Raw genomic sequence first — 11,171 nt, 5'->3', positions numbered from 1 at the left:
CGCCAGCAATAGTATCCAGAATAACCCCGCCATTTTTAAAAAGTTTGGCCAGAGATTGCGTGACATATCCAATCCATTACATATTATGGCAACTCGGAAGAATACGCCGTGGTCAAACGAGGAGGTGCAGACAGCGGGTGTGTGTCGCGTAGAAGATTACGTCACGGCAGTTTCCTGCAGCGTCGCTATGACAACCAGGTACTATTGTGGCGGTACAGGTACAACTTTTACACAGTGGAAAACCAAACAGAGCCGAGTCGAGTCGAGCCGAGTCGAGCCGAGGCGAGCTGGTACTGTGTAGTGGAAAAGCGCCATTTGTGAGGAAGATCGATGGTACAGCATTTGGTTTAAGCCTATGCTTATATCCATCACTACCTGTAAGCTCTTTCAGTAGCTGTGGTCATCGTATCAGTATTTTATTTTCACAACATCAGTTGTGTTGCGGTAGAAATAGCATAGCTCAGTGCCAGTAGCTGTATATAACGATTCAAGCAATATTCAAGTCCTAATACCCAGGGTTCCCTTTAAAAATATGTTTCCACATTTATTGTTTTCAGACTTGATTTTATCGTATTAATGAAAGAAAAAAAAATTATATATATATATATATATATATATATATATATATATATATATATATATATATTTATTATGTGCTATTCAACAACACTGAATTCAAAAACTGAAATCTCAAAAGATCTTAAAAAACCTACTTGCGGATACAATTCATGAAAAGGCCACTTAAGTGTACTTAGAAAGAGTACATTTTCGTGTTTCTTAGCGCACTTGCATACAGTTTTACTTTAAAGCACATTTAAGTGTTACTTTAAAGCACATTTTAAATCTATGCTTTAATAAAATAGACTTATTTTGTTAATTTGCTGACTAATATCCAGCACATTAAAAATACTTTATTTTAATTTGAACTATAGTTTGTAATATTATTTAATATTATGTTTAAGTTAATATATTTTAAATGTACTAAATTGCAACTTCGTTACAAATGTGTAATTAGAAATATATTTTTAATCCAAGTTTTATTAGAAGTGAATGAAATACTGTATATCAAAAGTTAAAGGGATAGTTCACTCAAAAAATTTTGTAATTAGCAGTTTGAACTCTATTTCTGATGACTAAGGATTAGGGATGCTCATATTGACCGTTTAACCGTTAACCGACAGTAAGAATTTTAACCGATTATTACTATCAGTTAAACGGTTTAAAAGGGTTTTTTTCTATTCTTTTTTTTTTTTTTACGTTTGCTGCATGGTGAAAGAAATAATGCTATTTGTAAGTTATCTGTTTACTCGCGCGCGCGTGTCGACACGTGCAGTGTGGCTGTACAGACATATTTCGCTTCACCTTTACTTAGTAAACAGATGAGTATATGCAACTCAACGGCAAGTGGCGTTATTGGGTTATCAGAGAGTGAATCCGTGAGTGAATGTATTCAAATTCTGAATGAATTATAGTCTAGAAAGTGCGCAATAGGCGCTCCCGTTACAATCACTGGAAAGCTATCACTCATCTTAGAGTAGTTCATCGCAATCTCATAAAGTTATTAAAAAGTAATAAAATAACCTTTACACTGCACAATTAATCTCTTATTTATATAATGCCAACACTTTCTTTGTTTTAATAAGAGAGTTCGCGAAAGTGTAGAAATCAGCAAAACTGAAACCGGCACTTTGGTTGGTGAGTGGATTGTAACATAGCCTCCTCTGATTGGCCACAGTGATAATCGAATCAACATACATGTCTGTGATTGGCTATTGCTGAACGCTGTAAAACACGCGCTTCTCCACACGCATATGACAGTGGATGGAAGTCCCGAACGCAAATTGAAAGGATTTTTGTGATGGTGTTTTTTTCTCGGATCTAAGAGTTAACAGGCAGCGGTCCTGCCTATCCGTACAGCATGTGGACATGTTAAAAACTAGGCACACTGAGGTATTGGCTGGCCTGCTATATATTTTTATGTCCGACGAGAAGAATAAGACCGGTACAGTTCTTCAAAGCGCATAGAAGGATTCAGTGTGTTTTAGTTTTGTCATCTTTATTAGGTAGTTATTTAATTTATACATATTTAGTGTAGGCCTATTTATATTATTCTTTTTTTTTTTTTCATTCAGATTTTCTCTGTTCTCAGAAGCGCTGCGGATGCGTGATAATTTAAGTATATGTCAATACAGTTTTTGTTGTTGCTCTGTATGCTGCTGTTTGCACGTTAAAATAAAACATTTGCTTGTATTTTTAATGTATCATCACAGATACTCGTGCATTCTATTTTTATTTTAAACTAATTTATTATTCTAATTTTATCAGTTAACGGTTAATGTTCGGATAACGAGCAGCGGTTGTCGGTCAGGAAAATTAACCGAAATGAGCATCCCTACTAAGGATCCATCGGTAAGTGATGTAAGGGATATACAGTTGAGATTTCAGAATCTGCAAAATGTTATTTATTTTACCAAAATCAGAGGAAACACAGTATTAAGAATCAAGGGGATGTAAACTTTTGAACCGGGTTATTTAAAAAAAAATTCAACTATTATTTTCTCTTGTGGACTATATGTAAACATCTTTCATGTGAAATATCTTATTCAGGTCAGAACTAAGTAAACAAGAACATGCATTTTGTATGATCCCTCTTATTATGGTAAGGTAATGAACATTTTGCTGATTCTGCAAGGGGGATGTAAACTTTTGACCTCAACTGTAATGCTGAATTTCTAGGGCATTTTTTGCCACTTTCAAGATAGATTGATAGAATTTAAAATCCATCCTGCTGAATTCTACAGATTTTTTTTCTGATATGAACAAGAACTGATACTGATATTATGATGATGAATTTAAGGCTTATTAACTATTCTAGTATTTTATCATGTTGAGAACAACAGAACTCTCAACACTAAAACTGTCCTGTTAAATGAAATATCTATTACTTATTATCTTTTTACATAACTATTCTAAACAATCTTAAACCTGCTGTAAAAGCTTCCAGCATGGTAGGTGCCCCATCGGTCCAAATCAGAGTTGCCTCCTTCTTCATAATCTCATGTGATCCTACCTACACAGATGAAAAATCATGCACACTTCTACTCTATCAAACAGACATATATGCACACATCTATGGAGAAATTCAGTAAAGGTGTTGTACTTGGCTTTGTCCCATGGCATGCTGTTAAAAACATCTGAGGAAACACAATGTTCACAGTCTGTAACTCCAAACCCCAATATCGGAGGACTGTTTGTTTGTCATATCTACTAATAATTATGTAGTTAGTATTTTTCATGGACAATGAAACAAAACAAACACTTTTTAACATTCCACTTCAATATCATGCTCTCTAATTTAATGACATGAAATGAAAGCTGGCTTGCTGGTTTTGATTAGAGTAAATAAACATACCAGGTGCCTCTTCCACAAGTGCTGACGGCGCAGGACCATAGTCTTCACCACCAGCATACACGGCACACACGCCAGAGCTATCACCACCAAAAGAGACTGAACTCCCACCTATAACACATAGAAAGAGATCCTCCAATCATCCAACCAGAATTCTATCCAATTCTGACCAGAATTATTATCATCTGCAACTTTTTTTAGTGTGTTACCTGTCCTCTGTACAAGGGTTTGTTGGTGGGGTCATTGTAGTTGAAAAGACACATATTGATGAAGGCGATCAGTAGACTAGGTGCATCCTTAGATGTTGCTGCATCATAAGCCGCCCACTTGTAGAAGATGAGCAGGATCAGATAACCAAACAAACTACTCATGAACACAATCTCAGGGATGAAACCCAGGAAAATGTTCAGAGGTTTCTTGAAGTACCTGTGGGCAACATGGAAAAATATACAGTTAGAGCACTTTTTGAAAGAATGATTCCTTGTCATTAATTTTCACACTAGCTGCTACACACACACACACACACTTACAGGTGATTGAAGAGGGACAGCGTGACTCCAAACAGCATGTGAATGACACCCAGGATTACAGACATCTTCATCTTAAATGAGTTCAGGAACGTCAGCTTATTTGTGGCAATATTCCAAATCTAAAAGACAAAATCAGTAGAACAGTCTTATACCAGCATCTCTGTAGATTTGTTATAATTTGAACTGATGAACTGTATTTTGGTCGTATGGAATACTACAGATAAATCAAAGTGTAAAAATGCAGAGAGAAGAGAAGGTCTCATTTGTGTTTTTTGATAATTATTGGTATTTGCACATATGCGTTACAGCATGAAAAATGTTATGTTTGACAAGGTGTTTTTTTTTTTTTTTTTGCCAAGTGAAGTGAAAACGCAATGTAATGGTTTTGGACACTTAATTGCATGTTGTTGAAAAAAACAATGAAATATTTAAATTTAAATTCAATCTGATTTTCAAATACAGTCAAACCAAAAATTATTTAGACACCATATATATATATATATATATATTTACTAGTGGGCGCAGGACACTATAGCTAATTTATGTAAATAAGCCAAGGAGAGCAAAATAAAGTAAACTGTGACATATTATTCCCAAAAATTCTACATACAGTGGACTACAAGTAAAACTGAAAAATTTGATCTGACACTTTGACCTGACCATGTTTTGTTACATATCTTTCTATTAAAGCTGTCTGACATTTTCAAGATGAATTTGTTCAGACACGGTTTAACTCTTGAATTCTTGTCATATTTTATTACTATTTTGGGTAACACTTTCTATGAAGCCCGTATTTATAATACATTATAAGGGTATTCTTAAGGCATTATAATGAATGCATAATGCATTATAAAAAACCTTATAATATGTTATATCATCTTATGAGTATTCATTACAACAGTTTTAATGTATTATAAATTTTACTTATTTGTGGTTATAGCTTTTAAGAGTATGTTTACCACCTCATAGTTATAATATGTGACCCTGGACCACAAAACCAGTCATAAGGTTAAATTTTACAAAACTGAGATTTATACACCATATGAAAGCTCAACAAATAAGCTTTCTATTGATGTATGTTTTGTTAGGATAGGACAATATTTGGCCGAGATACATCTATTTGAAAATCTGGAATCTGAGGGAGCAAAAAAATCCAAATACTGAGAAAATCACCTTTAAAGTTGTCCAAATTAAGTTCTTAACAATGCATATTACTAATCAAAAATTACATTTTGATATATTTATAGTAGGAATTTTACAAAAAATCTTCATGGAACATGATCTTAGTTTCCTAATGATTTTTGGCATAAAAGAAAAATCAATAATTTTGACCCATACAATGTATTTTTGGCTATTGCTACAAATATACCCCAGCGACTTAAGACTGGTTTTGTGGTCCAGGGTCACATATTATAAGTCTCATATCTTGCCATGTTACTAATGTCACTTTACTTAAATCATACAAAGACCACTTATAAGTAATTATAATAATATTTCCCAAAGAACCCTAAGATCAGGCATCAGATCAGATGAATGTGTAATATGACACATTTGTATTATCAGTTTGATTATTTTGATGGTACCCTTTAGACAGCTTTTGATAAGTAACTCTGCAACTCCATGTCAGCTAGCAGTAATTATTATTATTAGTATGCTAAATATATGCTAATACTAAATTTTGATGTTTCCCCAAAAGACAAACTATTATATTTTAAGTAACTTTGCAAGTACATGAATCTTCTACCTAGCCTAACTTTAACCTAAGTCTAATACTCGAAGGAGTGTTAGTTGACATGTAGTTGGAAAGTTTAAGCTTATAGTAAATAGACTAAGTGGACCATCAAAATAAAACGTAATATAATGTAAAAAAGAAAAAATTTAATATTATATTGTCCATTATAAATGAAGTCGATGGCTTCCATTGTGTGTTATAAATAATCATAATCTTAAAAGTTATAACTTCAAATACTCAAGTATTATAATGTATTATAATTGTTGTTATGATTATTCATGAGATGATATAACATTGTCACACCCTCTGCACGTTCCCTCAGCCCCAATCACCACGATCCTCCACCAACCAGCCAATCACCACCACAGCACACCCGTGAACCATCACCAGAATTCTAATCACCGTCACCTGCACCAGCAATCACCACACCCTTCATATACTTACCTCTGTCACTCACTCACCGGCTGGTATCGAAGTTGCATGGATGTTTCTCTGTGGATCTTCTCCCCCTCCTGTTGTCTCTCCTGTGCTCCTCGTGGATATTCCAATGTTCTCCTGTGCTCCCCGTGGATTGCTCTAATGTTCTCCTGTGAAACACCTCAAATGCTCCTCGTGGATTTCCCCGATGATCTCCTGTGAAACACGTTGATCGTGTTAAAGGGAAGTGACTGTTGCTAACGCTATACTACTTATGAACTTGAACTCACCTGTTGTGTTGTGTTTGAAGATTTGACCACAGACCTTTATTCACCCGTTTGCACGTGTGTTGAACTGTGCACGTTTGTTAATAAATACCTTGAAAGATACTCACCTTCTCCCTGTGTGTGTGGTCGTGACAGGATACCAGCCCAAAAGTATTAACTCACCGCGTCACTCATGGAGGCGAGCGCCGCTATCACCGAAGACACCCCCGACCCATTTTCGGATATGGTAAATGTCCTTCGTCAATCTCTACCTGCTGCTCCAACGACGATTTCCAACACGCCCCTCTCTCGCCCCATGAGTTATTCCGGAGACCCGGGTGGTTGCAATGGTTTCCTCCTGCAAAGTTCCCTCTATATCGAAGCCAACGCACACCAGTTTCCTAACGAAATTTCTAAAATATCTTTTATGATTTCCCTCCTCACTGGGCAGGCACTTCAATGGGCAGACGCACTCTGGAATTCACGGAGCGACGCTTTAATCTCCTATAATGCTTTCGTTGCCCACTTCAAGGACGTGTTTGGAGCTGCGCTCACTCCCCTTTCCGTGCACGATGAACTGATCACTCTGAATCAAGGTACGTCCAATATTCATGAATACACCCTGCGCTTCCGCTCCCTAGCGGCCACCAGTGGTTGGAACCAAGTCGCTCTCCTAGCAGCCTACCGTAAGGGGCTTAAACCCCAGATCCGCAAGCATATGGTCATTTACGATGACAATGTACCGCTGGAAACCTTTATTAAGAAGGCAGTAGGCATTTCTCAACATCTCTCAGCGTGTCCTTCTACTAAGTCTGTACCCAGCTTCCCTCCACTCCGAACACCGTCACCCCAACGAGATGCGGAAGAGCCTATGATTACCGACTCCTATCGCCTGGATCCTGCGGAGAGGAAACGACGAATTAATAATCGTCTGTGCCTATATTGTGGAGAAGCCTCACACTTCATCAGTGCCTGTCCAGTCCGCCCGCCTCGTCCAATGGTGAGTACCGTATCTATTACTCCAGCCATGTCTCTCTTACCCCATATTACCGCTGAACTAATAGTAAACTCTCGTACTCTCCCCATCTATGTGCTCGTGGATTCCGGAGCGGCTGGCAATTTTGTTTCATCACACTTCATTGCTAAACATCGAATTCCCACCGTTCAAAATGAGGTCACATACCAAATTACCACAATCCAAAACTCACCATTGGGCGATGGTAAGATATCTCGCCAGACCAGAAAAGTGACCCTCGTCTCCCAACACAACCACCGTGAACATCTGACCCTCCTAGTACTCCCGCGAGCCAACGTGGATGTCATCCTGGGCAGACCATGGCTCATTAAGCACCAACCCCGCATAGATTGGAGCACAGGAGAGGTCCTGGAGTGGGGCAAAACGTGTGAGAACCACGGCTACCATCCTTCCTCGTCGGATGCAGAGTCTCCATACCGTCCTATTCCTCTGCACGCCACCACCATAGAGAGCCCTGCCACTCAATCCGCCACCGCCATTCCCCCCGTCTATCAGTCTTTCACCGATGTCTTCAGCAAGGAACGGGCCACACAACTACCACCGCACCGGCCCTGGGATTGTAGTATCGACCTGCTGCCAGGCGCCAAACTACCCCACGGGAAGATCTACCCCCTCTCACGTCCTGAGCAGGAGGCAATGGAGAATTACATCCAGGAGGCTCTCCAACAGGGGTTCATCAGACCTTCCACGTCCCCAGCAGCATCCAGTTTCTTCTTCGTCCCCAAGAAGGATGGTGGGCTCAGACCCTGCATTGACTACCGGGTGCTCAATGACGCCACGGTGAAATTCGCCTATCCACTTCCTCTAGTGCCAGCTGCCTTGGAGGAACTACGGGAAGCCCGCATCTTCACCAAACTCGACCTCCGCAGTGCGTACAACCTGATCCGTATCCGAGAAGGAGATGAGTGGAAAACCGCCTTCATCACCCCGACCGGTCACTATGAATATCAGGTGATGCCCTATGGCCTGGCTAACAGTCCTTCCGTATTTCAGAATTTCATGAACGAAATCTTCCGCGACTACCTCCATCGATTCGTAATCATCTACATTGACGATATCCTCATTTACTCACGTAACCTAAAGGAACATCAAGACCACGTCCGCCAGGTTCTCCAACGCCTCCGTGAGTACCAACTCTATCTGAAATTAGAAAAATGTGAATTCCATCAGCCCTCCATCTCCTTTCTCGGATACGTGATCACTGCGGAGGGAGTTCGTATGGAAGCCGGTAAGGTGGACGCAGTGGCCAAGTGGGCGGAACCCAGGACGGTGAAGGAGCTTCAGCGTTTCTTAGGCTTCGCTAACTTCTACCGACGCTTTATAAAAAACTATAGCCTCCTATCGGCTCCACTCACTTCCCTCTTAAAGGGAGGACGCCGGGTACTACAGTGGACTCCAGAGGCTCAGCAAGCCTTCGACCGTCTAAAGCTAATGTTCACCATCGCTCCCATCCTCAAGCACCCCGACCCTTCAAGGCCCTTCGTGGTGGAAGTAGATGCGGCGGACGTAGGCGTAGGAGCTGTGCTGTCCCAGTGGTCTGATGAACCCCGATCCCTCCATCCGTGTGCGTACTATTCCAAGAAACTCACCCCAGCCGAGCAGAATTATGGAATTGGAGACCGCGAACTGCTGGCAATAAAGCTCGCCCTCGAAGAGTGGCGGCACTGGTTGGAAGGAGCCCAGTTCCCCTTCACCGTAATAACCGACCACAAGAACCTCCAGTACATTCAGCACGCCAAGAGACTAAATGCCCGCCAAGCTCGCTGGTCACTATTCTTTGCCCGATTCAATTTCAACATTACTTACCAACCCGGCCACAAAAACACCAAAGCAGACGCCCTATCACGTATGTACTCACCTGAACCTACCTCTGACGATCCTGATCCAATTCTACCCCCATCTGTCTTTCTCGCACCCATACTATGGCAGCTGGATGAAGATATACGGGCCGCCACCTTCGAGGAACCTGCACCACCGGAGCTTCCCCCGGGTCGTGTCTATGTCCCAAGCCGTCTCAGACCCCTTCTGCTGGATAGTACGCACACGTCCCCCGGCTCAGGACATCCTGGCAGCAGGCGAACCCTCTCGCTCCTCCAGCAGAAATATTGGTGGCCCAACATGAGCAGGGAAGTGGAACGGTACGTCCAGGGATGTTCGGTCTGCGCCGTCAACACAACCCCACGCCGCTTACCCGAAGGTAAATTACAACCGTTACCTATTCCCCGCCGACCCTGGACACACTTGGGCATTGACTTCGCCACAGACCTGCCCCCCTCTCAGGGTTACACCACAATTTTAGTGGTAGTCGATCGATTCTCAAAAGCTTGCAAATTAATACCTCTCAAAGGTCTCCCCACAGCACTAGAAACCGCAGAGGCACTGTTCCACAATGTATTCCGGAACTTCGGACTCCCAGAAGACATCGTGTCCGATCGGGGACCCCAATTCATTTCCAGGGTCTGGCGGGCCTTCTTCCAACTCCTGGGTACCACAGTCAGCCTGTCATCCGGATATCACCCTCAAACGAACGGGCAGACCGAACGGAAAATACAGGAAATCTCCCGCTACCTTCGGACGTACTGTTCCCAACATCAAAACACCTGGAGCCAGTATCTACCGTGGGCTGAGTATGCGCAAAATTCCCTCCGTCAAACCTCTACTGGTCTAACCCCATTCCAATGTATTCTAGGTTATCAACCAGCTCTGTTTCCATGGACTGGAGAGTCCTCCGAGGTGCCCGCGGTAGATCACTGGTTCCGAGAGAGCGAGAGGGTGTGGGACTCAGCGCACGTCCATCTCCAGCGGGCAGTACGGAGGCATACGGAACACGCCAACCGTCGTAGGTTACCCAACCCAGTTTACCTCCCCGGGGACCAGGTATGGCTGTCCACTCGAGACATACGCCTCCGGCTGCCCAGTAGGAAGCTGAGTCCCCGCTACATAGGGCCCTTCACCGTTCACTCACAAATTAACCCTGTCACCTACCGTCTAAACCTACCTCCACATTACAGAATCGCTCCCTCGTTTCACGTTTCCCTACTCAAACGCCACACTGAACCCCTGTTCCCTTCCTCCACAGAATCGGAGTCACCTCCTCCTCCCGACCCGCCAGAGATCCTTGGAGATAACATCTACCAAGTCCAAGAAATCCTAGACTCCCGGCGGCGGAACGGCCAGCTCCAGTACCTAGTGGACTGGGAGGGGTTCGGACCCGAGGAGAGATCGTGGATACCCCGTGACGACATCCTGGACCCGACTCTCCTCGAGGAATTCCACCGCCAACATCCCGAACGCCCAGCTCCCAGAGGTCGTGGTCGTCCCCGTCGCCGTTCTTGGGTGCCAGGAGTCACCCGTGGAGGAGGGGGTGATGTCACACCCTCTGCACGTTCCCTCAGCCCCAATCACCACGATCCTCCACCAACCAGCCAATCACCACCACAGCACACCCGTGAACCATCACCAGAATTCTAATCACCGTCACCTGCACCAGCAATCACCACACCCTTCATATACTTACCTCTGTCACTCACTCACCGGCTGGTATCGAAGTTGCATGGATGTTTCTCTGTGGATCTTCTCCCCCTCCTGTTGTCTCTCCTGTGCTCCTCGTGGATATTCCAATGTTCTCCTGTGCTCCCCGTGGATTGCTCTAATGTTCTCCTGTGAAACACCTCAAATGCTCCTCGTGGATTTCCCCGATGATCTCCTGTGAAACACGTTGATCGTGTTAAAGGGAAGTGACTGTTGCTAACGCTATACTACTTATGAACTTGAACTCACC

At 42.6% G+C, this 11,171-nt stretch overlaps 1 protein-coding gene across 2 annotated transcripts in view; it reads right to left on the bottom strand.

Moving 5' to 3' along the window:
* atp6v0a1b (ATPase H+ transporting V0 subunit a1b) overlaps window positions 1–11,171 on the bottom strand; it is a 40,615-nt gene that overhangs the window by 11,850 nt on the left and 17,594 nt on the right. For both annotated transcript variants that reach the window (XM_073830415.1, XM_073830416.1), the window contains exons 15-17: window positions 3,940–4,058; window positions 3,619–3,835; window positions 3,413–3,520 (exon numbers count right to left, since the gene is read on the bottom strand). In XM_073830415.1, coding sequence (XP_073686516.1) covers window positions 3,413–3,520; window positions 3,619–3,835; window positions 3,940–4,058 — 444 coding nt within the window. The remainder of the gene's footprint in view (window positions 1–3,412; window positions 3,521–3,618; window positions 3,836–3,939; window positions 4,059–11,171) is intronic.

This window comes from Garra rufa, chromosome 24, assembly GCF_049309525.1.
Source record: "Garra rufa chromosome 24, GarRuf1.0, whole genome shotgun sequence".
Classification (NCBI taxonomy): domain Eukaryota; kingdom Metazoa; phylum Chordata; class Actinopteri; order Cypriniformes; family Cyprinidae; genus Garra; species Garra rufa.
The sequence above is the reverse complement of the archived record's forward strand: the minus strand, read 5'-3'. Positions and strand labels throughout refer to the sequence as shown.